The 27,311-nt window shown below is 36.7% G+C and overlaps 3 protein-coding genes across 3 annotated transcripts; 1 reads left to right on the forward strand and 2 right to left on the reverse strand.

Annotated features, from left to right (window-relative positions):
• The first annotated feature begins 715 nt into the window (after window positions 1-715).
• LOC146164911 (uncharacterized) lies at window positions 716-9,793 on the forward strand. Its single transcript, XM_083380879.1, has 7 exons — window positions 716-792; window positions 2,995-3,056; window positions 3,223-3,316; window positions 3,496-3,581; window positions 4,333-4,589; window positions 6,721-7,084; window positions 8,351-9,793. The coding sequence occupies exons 1-7, from the start codon at window positions 716-718 to the stop codon at window positions 8,881-8,883; spliced, it is 1,473 nt and encodes a 490-aa protein (XP_083237005.1). The 3' UTR covers window positions 8,884-9,793.
• A 3,148-nt stretch (window positions 9,794-12,941) lies between these two features.
• LOC146164912 (uncharacterized) lies at window positions 12,942-17,325 on the reverse strand. The gene is made up of 5 exons (XM_083382657.1): window positions 17,136-17,325; window positions 16,533-16,699; window positions 15,658-15,775; window positions 15,038-15,213; window positions 12,942-13,361 (listed from the first exon to the last, which is right to left on the reverse strand). Exons 1-5 carry the CDS (start codon window positions 17,254-17,256, stop codon window positions 13,200-13,202), a joined length of 744 nt encoding a protein of 247 aa, XP_083238783.1. The 5' UTR covers window positions 17,257-17,325; the 3' UTR covers window positions 12,942-13,199.
• A 3,804-nt stretch (window positions 17,326-21,129) lies between these two features.
• Window positions 21,130-26,405, reverse strand: LOC146164913 (metalloproteinase inhibitor 2-like). Its single transcript, XM_083382774.1, has 6 exons — window positions 26,297-26,405; window positions 25,756-25,895; window positions 24,042-24,178; window positions 23,602-23,719; window positions 22,622-22,806; window positions 21,130-21,411 (listed from the first exon to the last, which is right to left on the reverse strand). The coding sequence occupies exons 2-6, from the start codon at window positions 25,877-25,879 to the stop codon at window positions 21,232-21,234; spliced, it is 744 nt and encodes a 247-aa protein (XP_083238900.1). The 5' UTR covers window positions 25,880-25,895; window positions 26,297-26,405; the 3' UTR covers window positions 21,130-21,231.
• Window positions 26,406-27,311: the final 906 nt, after the last annotated feature.

Raw genomic sequence — 27,311 nt, forward strand, 5'->3', positions numbered from 1 at the left:
AAGGCTCGCGATTTAAATCTGCACTGGCCGTAAATATCTCCACGTATATAGTCGTCGCTATTTCTTGACGAGTCGATTAAATAGAAAGGCACCCCTCGTCATTTTCTGAGCGCCTTGGCAGAGTTAATTGCGATGTGCTAGCCGTCGTGGAAAGACTAAAATTGCACGGCGAATATACGACTAGAGACTATTGCTGAAAAAACGACAAGGTAGGTTGGCAGGTTTATGAAAAAGTACGCAGGTTAGGATTTTCAAAACATTTGATTTTTGATGTACTGGTTTATCTTTGCAACGTCGAAACTAAATTGATCAGATTTGGACATAAACAACGCTGATACAGATTAGCACATTTATTTTTTGACCGACGTTATCCATTTGAGAAATATAAACAAAACTATACAGACATATATGTCAATTTTAGTGTACATTACAGTTAGGCCTATACACAAGCCAGATTGCTGTACGAATCGCGTTGTTTTGTATGTATGCTGTGCACAGCCTGGTCCAGTTTGCTATAATTTCGTGAAAATAATAATAAAACTTACAACAGCATTTTTAACCTTAGCTACTAGGCATGAAAAAAGTTATCCTGATTTATTGTTTTCTTGATTCGATACTATTCTAACTTTAATTATAAACTCCCAATCTACAACTCAATTAAAGCTGAATTACATATTAGAATCCGTTTTTGGTGTTCAGGTATTAACATACGAGTATGTACAAGCTTACCTACGAATCGGAGGACGAACTTGAAAACAGCAGAGAGGCCAAAGCAGCACCGGATGCGTCAGGGTAAACAAGTTGAACGGATATATATATATTTATAAACGTTGACCGCTTTGCAAGTCATGTAGATTTTTCGCAATACCTTTATTGTAGGAATCTTGACCCATATTACAACAAGTAAAAAACCTGTACAAATCATTGCGCAAAACATTTATAGAATATTTGTACGAATGTACTTACATAAAAAAAATGTTTTCACATGATAAATTTTCGACAAAAAAATGACGCGTGTATGTTAACAATTTAAATAATGTGAAATCTGAAAAACAGTTGCAAAAACTACATTTTAGTAAGGTTTTGTCACATTTTCGGCCTGATAGCTGCTCATACAACGTAAAGTACGTTAGCGTTTTCTATTGTGTAAAGTCAGTGCGTTTACTGGACGAAATAGTGACCGTCAGATATTCAATTAAGAGGACGCAATTTTTGTTGAAAATAATTTTGGTAAACTTGAGTGCATTTAAATTATTAAAATAAAAATATACGCAGCAGTAAGAAAATAAGATTTTTAGCTAGGTGTAAAGATTTAGATGCGCTGTGCATTGTTTAAATCAGTGGTCGGCAAACTGTGGGCCGCAGAGCCATTTTTGGTGGGCCGCGAGTTACTTTCGAATATTTTAGTGTTATTATGTAGTTGTGGGCCGCGTGATAGCCGTACATTTATTGCACTTTGTTTTAAAAGTTCGTGTGGTCTATAGAATTTAAATACGTCTTAGCGTAGTTCAGACCCACGTCCCAAATGTGGTTTTAAGAGTGCCTGTCGAACTATATTTTTTGTCAACTTTAACTGTATGTTCGCGCATTTATTATTCCATTAATAGTATGTTTTACATATTCTATAACACTGCTTTGGGCATTAAGGCGCCGTATAATACTTCCATCTTAAAATCAAACATCCTGAACCCGCCACTGTTTCCGTAGTGGTTTTACATAGTGGGCTTTCAATAGCTCTGAAAAGAGTATTTTCGGCCGCGACAAAAAAAGTTTGCCGACCACTGGTTTAAATCAAGGAGTCTTGTTTTATACAAGGATAAAAATTTCTTCACAATGGCGCTAAAGGTTAACCACTCTGTATATCGTTTATTTAGCTGGAGAACGAATCTAAAAATTAAGTCAGATTACCGAAATTCGCAGGATTCGTGAAATAATTGATTTTTTAGAAGTTGGTATTGTGCTAACAAAGGATTCAAAGTCTGTATTTTTAGGAACTTGTTAGAGCTATTCTGTAAGCCAGTTGTTCACCCTTTTTCTTGCGACGCAAAAGAAATGTTGTACTTGCGACGCACCAATTGGGCGATAGGAAATATTCCTTACTTTTATTTGTTTATACATGTGTTGTATCAGAAAATCGTAATCAATTGTTGCAGTTTTTCGTAACAATGAATTCGAATGGGTTTGTTACGGGGTAAGCATCTTATTCCCACAAATGGCTTTAGATGAAAATGGAATTATTGTGCAACGCCTTCGAACAATTTAAACGACGCACTAGGTAGGGCGTAGCAGCACACTTCTATTTAAAAACCACTGCTAGAGAAGTTCTGAACTTTAGTCATGCATTTCAAATAGACGACGAATGTGCAATAAATAACTTCTGGTCAGTCGCATTGCGTCAACTCCATCGTGAGTCAATGTTACTCGAAATGTATGTCGGGAGTTTTGCAAACTTCCAGCCTTGCCATAATCGGCATTCGTATCTTACATGACGTGGGCGTATCCTAGAGTGCGCCATTCGGAAAAACAAGTGAATCATGGGCGGCCTACTCATTAACGACATGCTGCCTAACGAGCCTTTTCCTATTGTTCACCTGATCGTGGATGATTTGATTTGCAATGAGAAACGCCTAATATCCTAATAAGACATTGTAATCATATTATAGGGTGCACAATCTATAGGGCAAACCTTAACCAGCATGCGACCGAAGTAATCTCGAACGCTTGGTTGGCAATTGGCAAACCCTCTTTTTAATCTTTGTACCAAAATAATTATCACAAGACTTTTAGTAATAGATTGCAAACTTGACCCTTCTTAAAGCTGCACTGCACAGCTATAACTCTTTTTGGTATTTTTGTCGTGCCTGGCATTTTGTCAAACTTGGGTAACAGTCGTAATTGTCCAGTATGTTTACAAATTATTTTACAACAGCATTGATTTTCAAGTTGATTAGGGCAAAAGTCAACCGCGTGTAATTTTTCACGCTTAATCTTCAGGTATGCTAGTGGAGAAAACGTGCTGTATGACCGCTCGAGTTCACCAGAGGAAAAAACTGAAGGTATTTACCTATCATATATTTTTACCCTTTCAAGGTATCGTGACGTTGTTTTAAGTGCCGCTGTAATATTTCTTAAATACCGCAATGAACATCACAAACATGACTTAGATGGTTAACTATAGATTCTATTTCTTCGCAAAGTGCGTAAAGTTTGTTTTTGTTTTAGGTGACGTCAAAAAGGAAAGAAGTGACACAACCAAGTCGGCCATAAACAACGCCTACGCAGCGCACGACCCTAAAAAGAAGAAACAGAGCGATAGGTAGGTAGCATACACTTTGGAACGGCTGATTGAAGTACTCACCAATAAACTACAACAGAAAAATCCACAAACAGTAAATTTGTCTAAATTTTTTCCAGCTAACTGTGCAGCAAAAGTTATTTGCAACAAAGGCACCCTGGCTTGATCCAATGTATTAATCCAATTACCATGCATTTTAGAAACTTTTACGCCATGTTTCGCGATATAAAAGACGCGGAAGATGAATTTAAAAAGCAAGAAGGGACATCCACATCCACAGGAATTAGTAAGTTTTACATAACGTAAATATGTTAATTAACGGGAACTTATATTTTATTACAGGCAAAATTTCAGTCTTGTGACAAAGCTTTTAAGGTTATATTTGGTCAAATCTCTTAACCGTTCGACCAAATGATTACCAATGGTAAAAAAAATTGTGTTTAATTGTAAACAAATTGATAAAACCACTATATTAGTTTAGTTTCTGATCGACACCGATATCACCACAGTATCGATACCAAACCGATATCATCGTACATTCTTTAGTTGGGCATTCGTATTTTGTAGATTCAGATAATAACGACATACAACATGAATCACGTAACAGCGTCATTATAAAACGGAAAGCTTTAAACTCAACAAGAGCGCTCTGTCGCAGTGTTTCTCAACTTTTTTGTGGCGACCCAAACACTGAGCATAAGATTAATAGCATTTTTGTCAGCGAACAAACCATAAAACATTAGCAAAAAGAAGTTGAAATTGAATTAATAAGAGCTACGTCTACGAACGGCTTCTGCAATTGTTTTAAGTTTTTGAGCACTCTTACTCGGAACCAATCTTAATAAATCTAAAGACATCAAGTACTGCAGTCGGCGACCCAACCAAATCAAATGGCGTCTCAATTTTGGGTCTTGACCCGTAGATTGAGAAACATGAATCCACGTAACAGCGTCAGTATAAAACGCAAAACCCGACAAGCGCGCCCTGCCATATAAGTCTAACCACCGACAATAAAACTCCTGTCTCGTTGCCTATAGGATTCAAGGACTTCCTCACAATCTGCTACCTACTCGTACTGTCCATCGGCATCGTAGTGCTGGCAGTCTACTTCCAGGCCTGGACGCACAAGTTCGACGAGCTGCAGGGTCAGGTTGACTACCTGGAGAAGAGCGTTCAAGTGCTGAGACTGTCAATTGTGAGAAACCCAGTAGTCGCCGCCACTGAAACGACCAAGCCTAGTGCGCCAGCTCAGCTCATCGCCGAAGCTGCTGGATTGCCTCCTATCGCTATCAAAGTAAGTTGTTTGCTAATTGAACAGGGCTTACCCACACAGGTCACTTTTGTAGAAAAATCTACCGGTGATAACTCGAAACAACACGACGGGGGAACAACACAATTACTCAAACAAGTACAATTGCTCCTCATCGGAAGAGTTGACCAATTTTTAGTTTGACGTTTAATTTTTTCATTAATTATTATTAATGACTTTACTTAAAGTTGACTTGCTTTAATGCAACCTGACTGGGCTTGACTTGTTATTTAAAAAAAGACTTGACTGGGAGGACTTAAGTGATTTCAAAATGACTTGTTTACAACCATGCTTTGAGAATCCATGACGAGAGCAAACAATTTTAACACCCTAGGTAAGCCTGTCAAGGTGTAAAAGTGGAAGCCAGATTGCATGAGAACCAAATACCCCAAAAATTCCTTTACAGCGGAAATAATTTGTTTACCTTGCTCGCAATAAGGCACTGAATTAGACCAGTCTGTTTGGTTAAGATGTTGTCCGACTTGCTGACAAGTCGTTGAGTTGCTTATGTAACCAGCGGATCCATCCCGAAGTCGGTCATCCAAGGGACAGGAAAACTAAGTATATACGGATTTAAGTGTCTACGGCAGGGGTTCCCAACCTGTGGTACGCGTACCACTAGTGGTACGCGAGGGCTTTTCAGGTGGTACGCGAGTAGCTTCCGTTTTTTTTCCTGAAAACTCTTATTGTTACGTAACTATTCTTATTGTTTCGAAACAATGCGATCTTTAAAATACAGGCCATGTCAATTGTCGACAAGGAACACAGTTGATTTGAAAAGCGTACAACGCTGTGTGGTACATTGGGCGTTAATTATGTCAAATGATTACTCTTGATAAATATAATGTACTGTTTTAGCGTTGAATAATGCTAGTTGTAAGCTAAAAATATGATTCGATCAAATTAGTTGTTCTGCAAGAAGTGGTGCGCGTGGCCGTACAGAGCGTCCAAGTGGTACGAGATCTTAAAAAGGTTGGGAACCCCGGTCTACGGTGTTCACTTGAGTCTGTTCCCTTACCTTAGAGAATTCGAATTTTTATCAACCTCATTCGGGTGTCGCAAGCTAATATTTGATAAAAATAATTGTTTATGAATGAGTCACAGCTATAATTCCTTGACTTTGGAATTAACAAACATTGATGTGAGGCAAAGTGGAAAACAACTTTTATTGAGACATTTAGTTGGCATCCTTCAAAGCAATAGCCATGCGATAAGGTTATGCGTTAATTATTGTAATCGCAGCAAGTTAAATACCTAAAGACAAATATAAATCGTTGATAATCTCTCCTTTATAATAAATTAAAAGCTAACAGATTGATAAACCATCGAATCTGGACAAATTAACTGTGATTTTTATCACGATTATATAAAACGTTTTAAATCGAAACTTTTCTCCTGTTGAAATTTAATATTAATGGCCCGTTAACACTACAGCTGCACTGACCTCAGCAAAGCGTAATTTGCATTTAAATTCTATTGTGGCGAGCGTTTCATGCTTTGCTAAACTCAAGCCCTGTGCAGCAGCTGCAGCTAGCTTAAAAATACGCTTTGGAGCGATTTTCACGCTTTGCTAAACTCAAGCCCAGTGCAGCTATAGAAACACATTACGTTTGGAGCGATTTTTACGCCCAGTGCAGCTCAGTGCAGCTCAGTGCAGCTCAGTGCAGCTGTAGTGTAAACGGGCCTTAATGCTCTGCACAACTCTATGATTGTCTTCTGTACTCGGTTCAAACATGTCAGACCACCAAGTATACGACTTCCTTGTGTTGAATCACGTCGTCAGGTGTTCTGTGACTAACCATCGCAGTTCTTTATGGGTTAATCAAAGCTATCAAATATGTCGGCTGTGTGGACTGCCCTTGAATGCATAGGGTAATACAACTCGAAGAACGAAGCAAAAACAAATGCACGTTGGAATAAATAGGTTTTTCGCGAGTATTCTCTTTCCATATTTTGACACTTAAAAAAAATCCGTTTTGTAAATGTTTTACTAATGCTTAAAACCAAACACTACATAAATTTACATCGATGCATGATAAAAACTTGTCTTTTACCAATTTATACAATTTAAAAAAAATGTAAAATAGTTTTAACTTAAGTATTTTTTCCTCTTAAGGAAGCGATCCCAGATCCTCCCTCCTTCCTGGAGCACGAGCAACCTCCTCTTCCTCCCCAACAAGAACCTCCAGCTCCCTTGATCCACCAGGACTCTTTGGGAGCATCCGTGTCGCTAAAAAAAAGGCTCAAAGCCCTGGAGAAGAAACTTAGAGATAACGACAAGCTGCTGTCACTCAGCAACGCACAGGTCGCGAAGATGGAATCGAGGATTAAAGCTCTGGAGAGCGCCGTCCGAGATCTGGAGATGGAGGCGGCGCATCTTGAGACGCAGGAACAAGAGTCCCAAGGAATGGCTTCACTTGCGCTCCAGGAGGCGACGGAGTTGGGTGCCAGTGCTGAAACTGCGCAAGTGCTTTCTACAGGTAAGGATCGCTAAATGTTAATGTTAAGTTTGAGGTTGTTTTCCAACTTTGAAAACATTAAACCGTGTCCAGCTCTAATGACTTTAGATGGGTATTTACAACCTATTGTAAATTACTTTTAATGTTCTACTCGGTTGATTGATTAAAGTAGTGGTTCCACACATTTTGAGAATAAATACCTGTGAATACCGAGCTCATATACGTGTTATTATAAAGTGATTTGCAACTTTTTGTAAGTAAGTCTTTCTAGTATTATAGTCCTATATTAATTTTTGCGTTTAATTCAACGTTTATTTCGACGTCACACTGCCTGATATTTAAAATTAAAAATAACAAACTAGGCAAGTGCTTGTTGGAAATAACAATAGGCAAGTGTCTCATCACCATTTTAGATTCCTGGTTTTGTGCTGTTTGTATATAGTCTCAATAAATATAACCAAATATAAGAAAGAGCTTCAACTAAATTTAACCAAACTTCGTGCTTAGACGTCGCTAAATTAAAGAATTAACTCGTCACACAACGATTTTGACTATTATGGCCTAAATATCCTTTATCCAACAATGTCCTTCTTAATTTAAATATTGTTAGTCCTAAACCATGCCTGCAGGTTCTAAACTTGTCATTCTGTTTATTTTAACCTGCACTAAGGTTTGTTAGAAAACCCAACAAACCTACAATATGTACGAATTATGTATATTGAGTCTAAATACATTGACTTAAAACAGACTTAAGTCATTTGGAAAAAAATAAGTTAGATGCGTCATTTTTAAACAATGAAATGCACTCAGTACTCTTAAGGGCAAATTACGATAAAGAAATTGAAGCACATGTAATCATTTTTAGGTGTTTTTTGAAATAAATTGACATTTAAACTATATACACCTAAATATTCTAGATATCACTTGAATAGGCCTATACCCACAATTTATCACCTATAAGTATTTGTATTTTAAGTGTGGCATTTGAAGCGTATTGTAAAAAATTAAAGGAAACCGCTAACATATTTTATAGATTAAACTGTCTTAGTGTTTAGGCAATTTAACACTTTAAGTCGTACTGCAATTTAATGTTGTAGCCATTCGCTAATAACTCTTAGTCCTTCACATTGACGTGTTACAACAAAAGGTGACCCCGACGTGATTGGACACGTAATCTTCTAAATAGTGTCCCAATTCTTTCCCTTTTAAATGGGAATTGCTAACATCTTCCTAAATAAAAATACTATCGCCCAACAGTTTTTGATACATAATTGTTTGCTGGCTTAGGTGTGGCTTTCGAAGCTTACCAGCTCAACACCACGGCGCCATTCGACCCCACGATCGGAATATATGTATTGAAAGCCGAACTCGGGTCATCAAAGTCGGTCACGTTTAAGCAGGAAAATATAAACGGCGGCGTGGACATCACTCCGGGCGAGGGATTGTTCGTGGCGCCGTCTAGCGGTAATTACGTCTTCGAAGTGTCGTTCTGCACTCTGAACAACGGCGGACTCGGCAAGACCCAGGTATCATTGATGCGTGACCTTTTGCCGATACGCTCGTTCCGTGTTCCCCTGTTCGTCATCCTCTTGGACCTGGCGCAATTCGACAAGGTACCATTTGAAGTGGACGCGAGCATGGGAGTCCGGATGACGTCAGAGGCAGGCCGTTCCGTTGTACGTCATCAATTCACGGCGATGGCGTCACTCACGGCTGGCGAAGTGGTAAACGTGTCTTTGGATCAAGGCAGGATCGTTGAAGGTGTAGAGTACGGTAACGCGTTGGGTGCCTGTACTAGCTTCCTTGGGTATAAGGTTTAAACTCAGCAGCAGCTGTAAGAATTTTTAAATCTGGTTAGCCTCTCAAAGATAAGCTTTAACTAAATTTAAATAAACTTCGCGCTTAGATGTCGTTATAACAAATTATTAACTCGTCACACAACGATTTTGACACTTTAAGTAGTCTTTACCCACCAATGTCCATCTTAATTTTAAATAATGTCCTAAACCAGTGATCTAAACTAGGCATTTCGTTTATTTTAAACACCTCTAAAGTTGGATATGAAACCCAACAAGCTTACAGTATCTACGAATTAGGTATACTAAATCTAAATCAATTAATTGATCAAAAAGAACATTTAACACAATGAAATGCACTCGAGGCAAAAGACTATATTGTTATTGAATCATATGTAATGATTGTTTGATAACAATTGGATTTAAACTACATTTGAATATTCTGGATATTACTTGAATAGGCATAAACGCACAATTTATTGCCCTATAAGCTGTAAGAATTTTAAAATCTGCTTGGCCCTTCGTTTGGATTGTTTTTTTAATACTGTATTTTATCCAAAAAGAACTGAAATCGTTATCGACTGTGTTTTTCCGTTTGATATTTATTTTTCTTCGCTTAACAATGTCTTCACTGTACATATAGCTTTTGTGCAGATTGCATATACATTATATATATGCCACTTTCTATGTATCGATTTAGTCACCATCTTAGACTTCAACGTATTATTTTTCATTGTTTTTTATATACTAAAGCATTCCACTGTATATCTCATTATTGAACCAAATAACTTACTAATAAACGAATAGCTAGTGTTTACTATACGATGCACATTTTTATATGTATCGAAATGTAAATAAATCATCCTGTGTTATTACCATTTGCATGTATCTTATTGAGATTTCAAAGTAGAATAAAATAAGATGTTTACAAATACGACAATGTAATTTGTTACGCATCAACTAGGTAAAACACATAATAAAAAATAGACAACATGTTCATTTATAAAAGGGTTTCACGCGAAAAATGGCAAAACAGGGCATTTTTAACGGTGTAAAAGTAACAATTTGAAGTAATTTAAATACTTCTATACACTGTTCTTTAAACTTGAACAGTTAAAAAAAGCGGAGGGTTGATTTAAAAAAAAACATCAGTAGAGCTGCCAGCATTAATACCTCAGCAATTGAAAGCCGACTAAGCTTCAAAGGATTCCGGATATTCTGGCACCTTGGGAAGAAAGCCGTCGGTTGTAAGCTAGGAACAAACTCCAGCTTTTGGGGGAACACAGGAAGACTCGAAGTCGTACTTCAACGTCAGTAGACTTACGCTGCAAACGCGTTTCGACAACATTTTCTGAAAAGAAAAAAAATATAAAAAAAATTTGAAAATGTTCAAAATGTTCAGTTGAATATCCGCAGGCAAAAATACTGTGGATAAGAAAAGGCACCAGATATGTAACCAATCATAAGTTATCGAAAGCATTTGGTATAGTTTTCGCTTCTTGAGTGACTTCTGAGAGAACTATATAGACGCACAATAATTTTTGGGGAGCTATATAGTTCTCTGTTGTATAGTTGAAAATAAGAGCCATATTTTGAGAGATCGCTTAGGACATTTGTGACCGTCCTGTCCTCAAAAAACACCTTACCAACACTGCGTATATGCATAATAGCTATTTGATAAGTAGACTGGGATGTTTATTATCAGAAAAGCTGTCTTTGCTTTCGGCCCTCTAATTTATATTAGTGCTTTTTAGCACATTTTACAGTAACTCTTTTCATTTTCCGATGATTGAGTGTTCAAATAACCCAGGGTTTCTTAAACTGGGGTCCATGGACCCCTTAGGGGTTCGTGAACTAATTTTAGGGGTCCATGAAGGCCTAATTGAAATATTAAGGCAAATTTAGAAAGTAGGCCTAATCAATTTTTCAAAGAAAATTTAAAAGAAAACAGTTTTGCACTGAGATAAAGACTCCATTTCACTTTCACATTTTTTGACCGAAATCAGCAGACTCATAAAGTCTATTTGTATTGTGACATAAACTTTTGACGTCATTTTTGAATTTTTGGGCATAACGTGGTCCGTTGCAAGGCAAAACAATTTTTAGGGGTCCGCGGTAAAAAAAATGTAAGAACCCCTGAAATAACCTGTTTGAGAAGAGATACATACTCAGAATATAAAATTGTCGATGCAAGGCAAGTTATGTCAACTGTTTTTTTTTTTTGCGAAGGCCATATAATTCAACTGGAATTATGGTTAAACGAATATAACAGTTCGGCTTAATACTGTTTAGGGAGAAATAGTCCCGTGGTTGTATTATTGTTTCAGACGTAACTTTGGCAAAGATAAATTTGTGGTGCGCCAGACAATTTTCCGAAAGTGTGGCGCACCTGGGTTGGTTACGGAGAACTGATTTAAAGTTGTAGTCGGTCGTTGATTTGTGATTATTGGTAAAGCCTTCAAGCGGAACAATATAGGACAAAGGAGAGCTTGAGATTTGAGCAATAAGAAAGGGGCTTAAGCTAGTATTGTTTTTACAAATATGATGAGTAGCACCTTAACAAAACCAACTCATGACCGTATTTCGCCATGTATATCATATTACTCCGTGTGGACTCAAAACTTTTTCAAAGTGCCAAATCTTTTTTATGTGCTTATAATGCATCATAAAACTTTAAATGTAAAGTTTTTCCCATTTAAACTCAATAGATGCCTTTTTGGCGCTTCGCGCATTAGGCCAGAATTCAGCTCAACATTTTGACAGGAATTAGCGCGAGAACAGCAGGTGTTTTCAAGACTTATTGTTTTATGAAGTATCATTATGACGTAGCTGTGTGACGTCATTCCAAAAAGGAAGTCATTCCCCCCTTAAGTAAAAAATCTGAATCCGCCCCTATAACGGCATAGGTATGCGAAATAGAATTATTTTAGGTAAATTTTACGAGAGGTCATTTTGATAAATTGTGCTGTCTCCCTAAAGTTTAGCAACCGTACACTTAACCTACCAAACAGTTTTTGCTGCCGGTTTGGCAATCGGACACACGACACTTTCTACTACACCCTTCCTTGTAGAAGACTTTGAGATGGAAGAAATCCAAGGCGCTCAGTTCGTTGACGTGCATGCACGAGTTGATCGAAAACAGACCTCTTTGCACCGAACCTTAAGCCCGAAAGATAACTGTTGGTGATTTAAGTACAAGTCGTACATACATAAGTATGATATTTTAGGCAATAACGGACTACAGTATTTTTACACATATATGATATCTGTCATTTATTCCTCATGAAATCGTACGGATTGACGGTGACGCCTCTTAATATAAAAATCTAAACTGGGTGCCTTTGGGAAAACTTGGCTAAATCAATTTCTTCATATATATTTTACTTTCCTATTAAGCTTAGCTCATTGATTCCACAAGCCTTTCAAGTAGAAAACGCAATAAGACCCACAAAGCAACAATAGCTAAATCAGATAATTAATCTATAATGGGCTACTATAGTGACCCTTATAAGACCACCGACATAATAACGCCACATTCGCAGTCATAACTACGACAGAATAAGATCTAAAATAGTCTAGTTAAGACCTAAACATGTCGAAATAAGCTTAAATAGACAAAATAACGTTTTAGTCTTGAAGGCTGGAGTCCCTTTAAAGATATGCAAAGAAATACCTGTACATGTGTACACTGTACACCTAAAAACTTTCGCGCTCGCTTCGCTCGTAAGGTGCGCCGCCACGTTTTCATACGTCTCTATAGGTGCGCCCCCAAGTGAAAAAGGTTAAGAATCACTGTATTAGAGGGACAATGCTATACGAAACAAAATGTCAGTCAAACTAATAATAGGGCTGTGTCAAAACGATAGTGCGTTTGTCCAATTTTCTTTAAAGGAAAAAACAGTTTTGTAAGTTGAAAAAACATAAAAAGTGTGTTTTATTCAACGTTGATTGTTTAATTTTTGAAGTCACATATCAGGCTTTTTGGAATTTTAAGTCTAAATATATTATTAGAATGGAAGCATTCTATTTGCCCATAGTAATCGTTTGCGGTCATCCTAAAAATCATGATGTAATCATTTGAGTCGTATGTAATTTAATACGCATCAACAAGGTAAAACACATAATAACAAATAGACAACATGTTTCCTTCATGGAAGGGATTTACACGAAATTGGCAAACAGGGCATTTTTAACAGTGTACAAATAAAATTTAAAGCAATTCAAATACTTCTATTCACTGTTTAAAAGAACTAAAACAGTTAAAAAAGGCGAGTGCGTGATGTAACAAAACCATTCAGTAGACCTATACCCGCACAAATACTTCAACAATCGAAAGCCGACTAAGTTTCGGAGGATTCCTGATGTTCAGGCATTTTGGGAAGGAAGCCGTCGGCAGTAAGCCAAGAACAAACTCCAGCTTTTTGAGGAACACAGGAAGACTCGAAGTCGTTGTACTTCCACGTCAGCTGACTTACGCTGCAAACGCGTTCGGAGGAACTTTTCTAAAAAAGAAAGCAACAGGTAAAAAATTGTGCCAAAGAAATGGAACCAGATATATAACCACTTATAGGTTATTGAAAGCATTCGGTAGTTTGCGCTTAAGTGACTGCTGAGAGAATTTGAAAGGCGGCAAATGAAATTTCGAGGAGCCATTTCTGGGAAGACTGTGCGGAGAAGAAATGGCACCAGACATATAACCAATCATAAGTTATTAAAATCATTTGGCAGATTACGCAAAGGTGAATGCTGAGGAAAGTTGAGAGAAAAAATTTTAAGCGAGATAGTTCTCTGCTGTAGTTGCAGATAAAAGCTATATTTTGAGAGATCATTGAGGACATTTGTGGGAAAGGTAAACTTTGATGTTTATGTTGTGATAAACTGTCTTTGCTCGCGGCCCTCTAATTTGTATTAGTGGCTTTTAGCGAATTTTACTTTAACTTTTTCACTTTTTGATGATTGTGGGTTCAAATAACCAGTTTGAGAAGATTTTTACACGCAACGTAAATCATTAAGGTGCTAATAAGCCTTTTTTCGTGGGTCACCCTTTAAACCAGTGCTTCGCATTCGGTTAACCACGATATTTGCCGTACCGCGACAAAGCACGGGCATTTATTTAATGATTTGTTTACAAAATAAACTGTTTACTATTTTTATCGAGGCTGATAGAAAAGACAGCGGTATACATTCCCAGAACATAAAATTATCGCTGCGAGGCAAGTTATGTTAACTATTTTTTTCAAAAGACCGTAATTACGTCATGGTTAAACAAATATAGCAGTTCGGCTTTATTGCGCCTAAGGAGAAATAATCCCGTGGCTGTGTTATTGTTTCAGACGCAACTATGTCAAAGGTAAATTTGTGGTGCGCCAGCAAATTTTCCGAAATTTCAAGTATGACGTAATGGGTTGGTTACGGAAAACTGATTTTAAAGTTGCAGTGGGAAAATAATTGGTAAAGCCTTAAGGCGGAACTGCAACAAGAAAATGAGCTTACTCGAGGATTGTTTTTACAAATATAAAAAGTAGCACCTTAGCAAAACCTAACACTCGCTATTTGTGAAGCCTCTTAAGTTATTTTTAACGATATATTTTTCTTAACCAAATTAAAACCAGAGGGGTGCACCAGGCCGTTGCCCACCTTCACAAGATATTTCTTATATTTTTTAGCCCAATCCTATTTCTGTTGTTATTATTATTATTTTTTAGTTTCAGGGAATACATTCAGCCGCTATTTATATAGTACGCCGTAAAACTCATAAACTCTTCAAAATGCCATTTCTGGTAAATTAGACTATAAATTTCACTATATATGCAAATCTCTTTATGTGCCCAATGCACTACCAAACTTTAAATTGAAAGTCTTTGCCCATCTAAAGACAATATTATGCATTTTTGCGCTTCGCACTATTACGCCGGACTTCAGCTCCACACTTGCACAAGAGTTCGGTCAAAAACAAGTGATTTTATTACATATATTTTATGACGTAGTACTATTACATAATTTTGTGACGTCATTCCAAAACAATTCCATGCCCGCCTTTAATAAAAAATCCTGAATTCGCTCATATTACGGAATAGGTGTGCGAAATATAACATTTTAGGTTTTTATAAGAGTGCTTATTTTGACAAATTGGACTGTTCCCTTAAGTTCAACATCCGTTATACCGTACTCAACTTACCAAACAGTGTTCACTGCCAGGCCGGCAATCGGCCACACGACACTTTCTTCTGCATCCCACTTTGTAGAAGGTTCTCAGGTTTAAACTGACCAAGTAACGATGAAAGAAATTCAAGCCGTTGAGTTCGTTGACGTGCATGCATGAGTTGATCGAGAACAGACCTCTTTGCACCGAACCTGAATACCGAAAGGTTACTGCATGTTGATGACTTAAAATACAAGTTGTTCATACCAAAGTATGCCCTGTTAGTAACCGAACCACAGCTGTTGTTCACATATAATGATATATGTTGTTTAGCCTTTTTTTACGATAATGGCAGATTTACGATATTGGCCCTTTAATATTAAAACTAAACGGTGTGCCTTAATTTGATGGCTTGTCCAAATTAATTAGAAAGAAAAACAAAAACGAACCTATGATGAGGTTCTAACAAATAACTTCTATAATATACCTGTTTATTAAAAAGTAAAACCACAGTTTTGTATGTTCTGGCGTATTTACAATTTACCTGTTTGGACAGCATAGTCAACACGAATTATAAATCAAGGTGAGGTTGTCTTATCTGTGCTTCAGTAAACAACTTGTATTTACGAAAGATAGTATAAGGTCAGGCTACAAACCTCCAATAACGGCGTACGTCGCTCCTATTTTAAGTTTAAGTCCGCAAGCTGCGCTGCTTTTACGAGAGATCAAAGTCGACATTTCAACTTTGCTGAGCAGTTCGTCGCCTTGGTAGATCTAAGCAAGTAACAGTGCCAGATTAAAACCAAAATAGCCAGACAGTGAAGCACTTACTGTATAGTGCTATCGCAATTTCAGGCTATCTCACGAAAATATCTGTAGTGACAGTTTTAGATTAAATCTAATAAACAAATGAAATGTCAATGTGGTGTCTCGATTAAGGATTTTTAAAACTGAAGATACGTGAGCTAATTTAAGAGGGTGATGAAGGCCAACAGAAATCGAGGTGAATAGTTTAAAAGATGAAACGAATTTGCAAAAGAAAATATTTCAATTAAAGAAAAACGGGTAGAGGCTTTCTTCCTAAATGAATTTGCCTTCATTTCAGTTTCACATTTGTTAGACTGAAAACAGCACGTTTTCCAAGTCGTTTCGTGACGTCAACATATGACGTAATTTGTAAACATTTCACACCGACCATGTTCCACGAGAACCAAAAATTTAAGGGGACGTGTTAAAAAAGTTTAAGAACCACTGAGCTTAGATGATATATGAATGTAACCTACAACGTATATGTTTAATATTAGAATCAATAGAATTACTGATAATAACTACCTCATTAGTATACTGCAAAAACTTTTTTGACAAAACAAAAAAATTATCTCTAAGGAAGCAAGTTTAAAGCTTGTACCTAATTGGAAGACCATTTGTTCTACGCAAGACAAAAATGGAACATGAAGTTAGTTTAAATGTGATAGAAAACGACTTTCACCCAAACACGTTACAACCACACTTATCGAACTTTCGGACTTACCACCAAACCTTTAATTTTGTACATGAAATGCTGCAGGTATTGGAATCGAAATCCTAGCATCTTAACGCTGGAATTTAATCCGCGAAAGGAGCGAAAAGTTCCTTCATCCAAGTAGCGACCTTTGTGAAAATAAACAACGCTCCTTTTCTCGACAGTGAACTCGAGCGCTGTATTAACAAAATACCAGGTGTTGTTTTTTTATAAGTTTTTCTAAAACTCTTTATGTGTATAGCTGAATAAGTGCACCGTAACCGTAATGTACTTTCGTAAAATTGGTGAAGGCGAATACTATATCGTCACAGTATAGGCATACAGACAGCTGTTCATTAGGTATTATTTCTACAAAAAGGAGTTCAACCATTAAAAGTCACAGAACTCTCAACCGTAAGTTAGCAGGTCAAAGTAAGAATTAAGCAATAAATAATACCTTTTATTAATGCAACAAATTCGCAAGTTTTCTAACTAGATCAATAATAATTAAGCTACCATCTAATTCTTTGTAGTAAGTTAAGTACTATTTCATTGTCATGTAAGTAACAAAGACTGCAGTACATCCTTTCCATTAAAGTTTGTCACAGAAAATCAACTTATAAAGTCACTTACCGAAATCTCCATCGCAGAAACTGATTTGTTCGTGCTTAGGTATACAGGAACAACATAACGAAACTTGTGCCTTAATCAAAAACAAAACGCAGACAACGACAACTTGGCGATGTTTCTCCATTGTGTAAGCTTAAAACCTGTTCTTGTCAACACTGCAGATTAGGTCTGGTTCAAATAGCCAACTAATCTATCTCGCCTCTATTGGTAAAATGCAAATCGACATCGTTATATCTGATTTATAACGTGTCTCAAGGCGAAAAAATCCCTTCTTGTGGTCCTGTAATCCTGGCGGTTATCATGTAAAACGACTGTTTTGCTAGATTGGCAATTTGCGAATAGATGTGAGTCATTTTTCGTGGGGAAATTTTAAGCTATAATCGTCACATTCTCGATATAGGCTTTTCAGCGTTAGAGGTATTAATGGACATGCTACACATCAAAATGTCTGTCAAAGTAATGCCAGGAATGTGTCAAAGTGCCAATGCGTTTGCCTTTTTTTTGAAGCAAAGTTTTTAAATTTTGAAGAAAATACAGGTAGATCAAACAACAATAAGCGGAATGAAAAGCCTAGATGCCAAACGACAAATTTATCAGTAGAAATGAGAAATAGAAAAAAATGTAAAAGTGACCACTGAAAACAGACAGTTTAGGCCAGGGTTTCCTAAACTTTTTTGGACCACGGACCACTATTTGTGAATCTGTTTTTTCGCGGACCGCAAAACAAAGCAAACGGATTTTATTTATTTACAAAACTGACAACATCAGTGGGGCGGTTCGTTTCTCATCTCTTCGTTTTACAAACTTTAGTGTTGGCAAACGGTTGAAATGATCTCAACAAACCCGCAAATTCCGAATGGCGATAAGAATATATTATTACGTCTTAGACGAGGAATACGAGAATTTTTCGTAGTTAACTTTTTGACTACAACGAAGGCGCAACAAGTAAGATTCACGATACTGGATAGAAAAAGCTTTCGAAATCATTAAGTTTTGGATAACTGCTGCAGTTAGCTTTGAGACGGTAAATACTGTACAACGTATATGTGTGACTTTGTAATTTCTTGTCATATCGCCACGGACCACCTGTGCAGTCGTCGCGGACCACCAATGGTCCGCGGACCGCAGTTTAGGAACCCCTGGTTTAGACCATGGATTCGTAAACTTTTTTCAACGCGGCCCCTAAAATTTAGTTTTGCTTCGCGTGGACCATGGTAGGCAAGAAACTTTCAATATTGCAACGAAGTTTAAAAACATTTAGTGGTAAAACGTCTTATTTTTAATTAAACTATTTTTTTTTTGAAAATTAATAACTTTTTAAATATACACCAACATTTCCATTGGACCTTCTTGGAACCCCTAAATCTAGCTCACGGACCCCAAGGGGTTCATGGACCTTAGTTTAGGAACCTCTGGATTAGACTAAGGCAACGTCTGTGACCCTTGTCCTCATCGTGGGGCCAACAGACATAATATTCAAATTGTAGATAACCAGTTAAATTCAAATTAGTGGTTTTCATTTTGGCTTCAGAGACCCCTCACTTGTGACGTTTCGTGTTTTTATGAAACGTCAACACGGGACAAAGTGTTGAGAACCCATGGAATTGAAACCACAGCCCACGAATGCTTGAAAATAACTGTTTAGAGAGAGAGAGAAACAGGAGAAAAAAAGAAAGACAATGAAGAGAGATAAGGTTTTTAAAAGAGAAAAGCAAGAGAGCGTAAAAGGTATGTTGTTTGACAATTTGCTGATTCGCACGTTTCAAGTTATTTTCGTAGCTGTTCCACGCAGTGATCGGTGTGATTATTTAATGCGGGTTATCGGCAATCCTTTTTCTAAGATGCAAGAAGGCTTGCGCGAATTGAATAGCCCAAGGCTGACGAAGTTAACAAGTCGACAACAGCAATTAAAAACGCTGGTGTTTCAGCGAATACTGCTTTTCGAAAAGTTAAGTTTTAAACTTCTATAGCTGGTTTTGCAAAACGTTTCAGTGATCGGTCAAGAATTTAAATACCGGTAGCATAATTACTGGTTTTAAAAATCCTAATAAGTTAATCGCTCAGGCATGGTCTTCCAAGATATTCCGCGTCATTTTATTTATTTTTGCTTCTTCCTTTAAGGCTGGCATTCTTAGTCAATTCTCATTCATTTACAAATGATCCATATTTCCAATGTTTAGTTGTTATCCACGCATGCTTTGTTTACAAATAACACACTTTTGAAATATAAACAAATTAGTTCAATAGACAAGATTTTCGCATTTTTCATGTTCAAATATATTTAATGTATAGTAAGGTTACTTGCGTTTAAAAATCTTAGCTAAACTCATCGTGGTTTATATAGAACAGTGGTTCCCAAACTGTGGTACGCGTACCACCAGTGGTACGCGAGAGTCTTTCAGGTGGTACGTGACTAACTTTAGCATACATGTAAATTTGCGAAAACCTTCAACTTTTAAAACTTTTAGATTGGGTAATTTGTCATGTCGTTTTAGTAATTTTGGTTTTGTACATTTATGACGTAACACTTATCTGTTCGAGATAATAAAACGCTAATTGTTAGCTGGTTTAATCAGGGTTGCCAGTTTGGATTTTTTAAAGCCAAATTTGAAAATTTAGGCTTTTTTTGAACCTCTTTTAAAAAAAAATCCAAATGAAATTTGGCTTTTTTAGGCTTTTTATTGTTTCATTCCAAAATTTCATGAGTTTTATGTAAAGAAGAGATCAAACTATCACAACAAGAGAAAAATTGCCACAAAAAAATGTACAAAAAGAGATAAAATACCAATAAAATTTTACAAAATGCGCCAAAAAATTGGCACAAAACGAGAAATTCAATGTACAAGCATGATCATTTATTGTATTTTTATTAATTTAAGGAAAAACATAGGCTTGTTAGAGTTTGTAGTAGTTTTGGCTTTTTTTTGAGGTGAGTTTGGCGTTTTTTTATTTTTTCCATCTGGCAACCCTGGGTTTAATATGTATGTAATGTACTAATAATGAATCCAACTGATAGCAACAGTGTAGTATTGTCCTCTGTATATTGATATTTAAATCATATTATTATTGAACTACTATACTTTCTTCTAAAATAGAGGAATAGCGAGAGAACTAAATTTTGTTAAAAATTTAGGAACATGTCTAAATGAAAGTACAGTCAGGGTCACATAAAGTACGGGTTTATAGCTATTGAACACAATGGAGAAGCTCTTTCACAATGTGTATTTATATAAAATATGTTATCATGCTTTAACCGAGTGATCAAACTAGTAAATTTCGTCAAAACATCTGCCCTTAATACTCGGTTGTTTAAACGTCTTTGTGAGAATCTCAGTTCCAATTACACCTGTTTGCTCTATTACACGGAGGTGCGCTGGCTCTAATATCCATTGCATTAAAACTATTTGCTGTATTTTGTATAATTTATGGCTTTTATGTCTTCATGACATTTGTTAAACTTTAATACAGCCACATACTCATTTTCTTATCTATTTGCTAAAATAGTTATGGTTTGAGATATTCTAGTCAGTTGTAACTTAGGTGGTACGTGAATACTGTGCAAAAGCTCAAAATGGTACGCGAGAAAAAAAGTTTGGGAATCACTGATATAGAATGTAACATTGCTAGAACACAATTAGGCTACATGGTGGCTCTTTTCTGAGAACATATCAAAATCAGCAGCTTGTCAAAACTTTAAGGAGGTTACAAGAAATAGTAAAATTAATATTCGCCAAGTGGCTTTGTCAGTACAAACCAGTGATTCTCAACCGTGGTGAGACGGCGATGCGAACATTTTTTGCACAAAGTGCGCAAAAATGCACGCCCAAATGTGCAAAAAATGTACGCACTTTTTTAACAATGTGCGCACATTTTGAACTGGCTTCAAAAATGTGCGCACATTTTTAGGTTAGAGTAAGTTAGGGTTAGACTTAGAGTACCGGTACAGAGTTTAGCTAGCTCTAGCTCTAGCTAAAAAAAAAAAAACGTCAGCTTATAGTTTGGCGTTTATTTACAAGCAAAAAGCTGTTGATTGTGATGCACACTGTTGTACTGTCGAATCTACAGAGATGCAACAAAATAAACGAGCAACATCCGTCCATTAGTTCGGCTTGGTTGGCCCGACCGGTAAAACTATTACAGGTTTGACTACATCGAACCCGTTCAGCCACTTGCAACCCCTGTAGTAAGACTGGCGATAGCAGATAGACTGGAAGTCGGAGTCAAATTTAAGAGCCTCGGGTAGGGCGTTGGTGTAGCACTGGTTTGGCTTGCGCGGGACCTTGAAATAAAAAAGAAAATTATTAGGGTCTGAAACAACAGTAATAAAGACTGAAGGAAATAATTTTATAGCATATGACAAAAAACACTCGTCTTGTACGGATTAGGCTGGCAAAAGGCAACAAAACTTACTATTGGACTTTTATCACAACTGAAAAGAAAAAAACTCGATATCGATCTTTAGTTGAAAAATCAATGTTCATTATTACAGGTTACCTAATATAAAATAAAAATAGAAAGAATAAACCACAAAAGCAAGTGCCTTGTTATCGCTGTAAAGGTTTAGTCGACGACTAAATGCCAAGTATGCAATGTAGCCTATATTACTTTTAAAAAATGGTGATTTAAAAAGAAAAATATCAGATAAACCATTCTTTGAAAAATTAAAGACGGCCGACGGTTACTATAGGCAAGACCAAAATGGAGGGTAAATTACCTGTATATTTATCAACTGTAACTTTTTTTAAACAGTTAAGAAATCAATTCTAAAAGATGATGCAGTGTAGGTACTTTAAAAACAAACATTTTGCATGTAAATTAGAACATATTGCCCATTGCGACGACGTGGGCTAGAATAAGCCAACAAATTCGAAACGTTTTTTAAGAGGGTTGCTGTCAGACTTTAACAACTAGATTAATTTGAGCTTTTTAAAACTAAATTAGAATTTAAAATTGTCGAATATGTAAAAAACATAATTTAAGCTAGAATTCGAACTAGATAAACATTTAACCATTCACAATCAACTTCATTTAAATGGTAATTTATTCTCATAAGAATTTGAACAGTAAATATTTGTGTGCTAAATGTCTGTTTAGCATATATCCTATGCTATTCAGACTATAAAAATCACAAATAAGTCGTTCCGGCCGCAGAGTACTAATTAGCAGCATTTTTAGTAAATTAGATTAGCCTACAGAAGCAGTTTACAAATTATATTATATTTAGAATTAGCCACATCTTGCTCTAATTTTGTTAGAAAACTAAAGGTATCTACTTTAGAACACGATATACGATCTGTTCATAAGTTTAATGGTGAAAATAACGGTCCAAATAGACGTGATATCACTGATGATGGCATGACCATTTGGCGAAACGTTTGAAAATAAAGCATGTCGCTTTTAACGTCTATTTGGGCAGTTATTTTCACCATAAAATGTATCTAGTTGTTCAGTCTGGTAGCCGGGTAAGTCAACTTATTTCATGAGCCTACCGTACAGTCGCCGCCGTATCTACTACACTCCACAGCCTCGCAATCGCCAGGTTCTGTCCCACACGCTTTTCGATAGCGAAAAATCAAATTGGTGAACATGATAATCTTCCTATAGAAATTATTTGTGAACTGAGTGATGTGATTACACGATGCAATGTTGAGTCGACCCTTGTTATAATAGCCACCTGTAAAGACATAATATTGTTGGTTGAAAATCAGACAGCACTTTGTAAATAGTTTAAGTTAAGAAACAAAGCTATTGGCTACGGATACGAAGCAAACTTGAAAATATTACACGGTGCCTTTGGACTGAAAATATTTCTATGAAACAGGCAAAACATAATATACAATCGAATAAGATTCGTACGGAACGCGATAATGTTTCGCTATTAGTATTTAGGTATTTAGGTTAACCAAACAAAAAAAATTGTAAGGATCTGGGCCTCGTGCCCTCCTGGATTTGCCTCTGTCAACTATAGGACTAAAGTAACGTAGTTTAACAAAACAACATTTGCAAATGGTAATTCTGAACCCAAAAGAAACAATTGACCTATATGAAAATTAAAGATAAGACACGGGGTCTTTTTAGCTGGGTTGCGGAATTCAAGTCGGACTCGGGACTCGACTACGTAGAACTCTTCAGAGTCCAACTTTCTCATGCGCATTACCAAATTGTGGGTGGATGAATTATATGATATCTTTTTGAGTGGATTGCTGAATATCCACCATATTTTAGTTATACGTTAATGGGTGAAGTACAGGCTGTAGAGTCGGACTCGGGACTCGACGAAATCGTACATTTTAACAGATTCGGATTCGGGACTATGGAGTGGAACTCGGGTTTACTTTTTGACCGTCGTCGAACTATGGAGTCGAACTCGGACTTATTTTCAACCCACTCCACAACCCATTTTAGATACTGAAATGTAATCAAATATTGTCCAGTACTATTCTGACAAGTCTGATTTACTGCTGCTTACCTATCACTGCGTAGAACGTGTTCAGATAAAGACCCACACCACAAGCGGCGCCGTCGGAAGCGGAGTAGATATATTTGATCGGTGTTCCTGGTGTGACGACATTGTTTCCCCTATAGAGCTAAAAAATGAAAAAGTTTTCCAAGTTGGAAAATTCATCATGTATAAAAGAAAGGCAATTGGTTGTCAAAGTGGTGCTTAATATTTTAAAATAGGGTCTATTTTTTTTTGACCTTTTCAGCTTTTTTAAATCAATCATTGCATCACCATTTAACTATTTACCTCACTTAATTTAATTTTCCCATGTAGCCTAAAACAAAGTCGTGCTTTTTCCTGATTTTAAAAGCATCTGCTAACTTCATTTCGCAGGGGTTAACTTCAAAAATTCTGGTGACGCATTTACTCATTCGCATGCATTCCTAACCGCTGTGACAAAAACTTACCCGGAAGTTTTTCACTTTGTATCGGCGCTTCACATTAAATCCAAGCCATTGGCCGCCATTGTTAGGGTCAGGAACGGTAACATCTTTCTTTCCTCGTGCATCCACGAATGAATCCGATTCGACTTGAAACGAAAAAGCTGGAGAAAGAAACAAGTTAAACTGCTTTCAGAGGCGAATCCAGGATTTTTGTTCTAAGAGCGGGGCATGATTTTTTCGGGCGTTATGTCACAAAGTTACGCTATAACGTAACGTCACAAAATTAAGTCAAAACGTGAACGTCACACAGTTACGCCTAAACGTGACGTGACGTCATAAATAAGTAACCTTAGGGACAGCAGAAAGTTTATTTTGTTAAAGTTTAAGGTTAGATGGTGTTGCTTTCTATAAAGAGAGGGGACGTTGCTTTCAAAATAATTTTGCATCTACGTAAAAGTAAAATAACCAAAATACGTTTTTTTCGGGGGGGCATGGTCACGTTCCCCTCCCCTGGGTCTGCCTTATTGCAATAAAGCCTGCAAATAGTTGATATAAGATGTTACATGTTTCAAACACTATTTTCATGCCAAAAGACCTTCTACAATCTAGACCAGGGATGTCCACCCTTTTAAGAAAATGGGCCGCAAATGGCCACTTTAGAAATTTCGACGGGCCGCAAAAGCCATTAAATTAAAAGGGTGACGTCATAAGCTACGTCATTTCGTGACGTCATAAAATAACTCAACTTATAAACATCCGCTCTTTGAGAGTGAACTTGTGCGCAAATATGCAAGTGAATGTCAGAAAGCGCAAATTGAATTTACATGCCGTATCACGCCATGGTAAGACACCTTTGGGCTGATATATTTCCTTAAATCGGTCCGCAAAAACACATTTAGAAAAACACACATCTTGCTTAACAATGATAGTTGCACAAGCGTTCAATGGCTGTTAAAATGCGGCATTAGACTCAATTATAGTCTCAGAAAATATATGACATTAGGCATTTATCAAAAACTGCGCGTTCTACACGTTTTTTTGATAGTCCAAACAATTTTTTTGAATAAAGGCTACTGAAAGTGAGAATAAGTAGTGGGCCGCACGTAAATATCAGGCGGGCCGCAGGTTGGACATCCCTGATCTAGACTGATATAAATTAATTTTTGATTTAAATTGTTGTGAATATATACCTGTTATGCCAAAAATCAAAAAAATCATATTCAAATGTAGGGCGCATAATTTTATTTCAATAGAGTAATGATTTTGTTTCGACATAATTATCTCCTTGAATTTCACATTGACACAATTATACCTATAAACTTTTGTTTATTGTCTAAGATTCTAAATCTGTTAGCCACATCCTTTTTTGCTTTAACGATTCAAGCCCATATACGTATCAAAACACAAATAAAAATATTAAAAAAATTATACTATTTTGGTATCAAAATAAAATATAAGGCCATGGTTGTAGTTGCTTGTTTTCAAGTGTTTTTAATATAATATCATCAAATGTTCAAAATGTGATTCTAAATCTGTTAGTCGCACCCTTTTTTGCTTTAACGATTCAAGCCCATATACGTATCAAAACACAAATAAAAATATTAAAAAAATTATACTATTTTGGTATCAAAATAAAATATAAGGTCATGGTTGTAGTTGCTTGTTTTCAAGTGTTTTAATATAATATCATCAAATGTTCTTAAATGCTTATAAAAGGTCCACCTCTCTGGAAACTTACACAGCGAGTTTTCACTGCAATAGCTGACTTGCGGATGAGAGAAGGCACAGGAACAGGCGTGCGAAAATTCCAGCATTGTAGCTGTGACGACGACGGCCAGAAACAGCTTGACGAAAGTCGACATTTTTCTTGATCGGAACCTGAAATGCGACAAGTAACGAATAAGGGATATTGAGGATAAAACGAATGATATACGTAGGGTAATTTCATTTTATCGTGATAATTTCACGAATTTAGCGGCCGGTCGAACTCTATAGAGAGCCAAGGGTCTTTCGATGTTTCAAAACTTTCCCATTGGTAAATTTCTGTGACGTAGCGTTGCTTAGTAACTAATTATATGACGTCAGGTTGGCGCAATGTGTCTGAAGTCAAATTATGCTGTGCATGGAAAAACACGCCTCCTTTATTTTATTTTAGCAAAGTTGTCATCGGTTAACTTGCAAAGCAGCGGCAATGTATATTATAGGGTAATCGCAACACGTACAGGCGTTCCACCGCAAAAACATTGCGGTCCTTATATTCAAATAACAAGTTTACTTACAGTTCACAGCAAAATCCAGCTTCAGGTCGCCACTCCAATTAGATTACGAATGACCGAACGAGACGAGGATTCGCATTTAAGCAAATACCGCGAGAGAACCGGGGAAATTTTCAGTCATCTGACATTAACGCTTCGACGAACGATAATCCGACGAAAAAAGCCTCGGGCGATTTGGCCTATCAGTAACGCCGCCAAACCTTTAATCTCAAAGCCGCCAATGCGCCTTAAGGTAGTGTTCCAGGTAACAGTATTTTGCGGTTGTTTAATTGGCCTTTTATACGACCGTACAGCAAGAGAGCGTTATCAACTGACGAAACTTAATTTCCTCGCCTCCATTATTTCCCGTGATTTGTTTTGGGGGAAATTAACAATTCCTGGGAAAGGCTATTTCTTCTATTTTGCTGTCTTGTGATATCTCGAAAGGTTTGACGGCTGCAAACTCAAGGCCTGGGGATTTTTTATGCGTTTACTCGCTTGGCCGTTGAGATATTGCCTTTCGGTCATGCGATCACAGAATTTTCACAGAAAATTTTTTTTTGTCAAAGTTTCTATGCTCTTCGAAATTTTACCGACATGTTTTCGTCATTATATGAAACACAGCCCGTGTAAAACAGGTTGCAATTTAAAAAAAATATTTATTTATTAATAAGCTACCGGTACATGTAAGCAGCCGAAAAACAAAAAATGGTCAATAAATCCTTTACTTGGGTTAAAAGCCAGTGTTTTCATATAACATTTTACTATAAAATCGGGATAATATTTGAAGTTTTCACCTGAAAGCATTATATTTCAACATATTTTTATATTGTTTGTGAATGGCTTGCTGTGACTTGATTAGGACTTGACTTGTTATTTTTTGAAAAGACTTGACTTAGACTTTATTTATTTCAAAAATGGCTTAACTGGGATTTAAGTCATTTAAAAATGACTTGTTTACAACACTGGCGTTTTTACAGTTTTCCTAAAAGAATTGTGTTTTGCAATTAGGCTGTCAGTTTTGAAAGCTAGTTGCTTA

The sequence above is a fragment of the Ascidiella aspersa genome, chromosome 2 (genome assembly GCF_963924565.1).
Source record: "Ascidiella aspersa chromosome 2, kaAscAspe10.2, whole genome shotgun sequence".
Classification (NCBI taxonomy): Eukaryota; Metazoa; Chordata; class Ascidiacea; order Phlebobranchia; family Ascidiidae; genus Ascidiella; species Ascidiella aspersa.

Excerpts from the sequence above, each read along its gene's own strand:
- LOC146164911 (XM_083380879.1), top strand. The coding sequence starts at position 716 with ATGTACAAGCTTACCTACGAATCGGAGGACGAACTTGAAAACAGCAGA. Across the intron at positions 3,057-3,222 it reads ACCAGAGGAAAAAACTGAAG|GTGACGTCAAAAAGGAAAGA; the intron begins GTATTTACCTAT and ends TTTTTGTTTTAG. Across the intron at positions 7,085-8,350 it reads TGCGCAAGTGCTTTCTACAG|GTGTGGCTTTCGAAGCTTAC; the intron begins GTAAGGATCGCT and ends TTGCTGGCTTAG.
- LOC146164912 (XM_083382657.1), bottom strand. The coding sequence starts at position 17,256 with ATGGAGAAACATCGCCAAGTTGTCGTTGTCTGCGTTTTGTTTTTGATT. Across the intron at positions 15,776-16,532 it reads ACAAAATTAAAGGTTTGGTG|ATCTACCAAGGCGACGAACT; the intron begins GTAAGTCCGAAA and ends TTACTTGCTTAG. Across the intron at positions 13,362-15,037 it reads CTGGCAGTGAACACTGTTTG|AAAAGTTCCTCCGAACGCGT; the intron begins GTAAGTTGAGTA and ends TTTCTTTTTTAG.
- LOC146164913 (XM_083382774.1), bottom strand. The coding sequence starts at position 25,879 with ATGTCGACTTTCGTCAAGCTGTTTCTGGCCGTCGTCGTCACAGCTACA. Across the intron at positions 22,807-23,601 it reads CACGTTCTACGCAGTGATAG|GTGGCTATTATAACAAGGGT; the intron begins GTAAGCAGCAGT and ends ATGTCTTTACAG. Across the intron at positions 21,412-22,621 it reads GATACGGCGGCGACTGTACG|GTCCCGCGCAAGCCAAACCA; the intron begins GTAGGCTCATGA and ends TTTTATTTCAAG.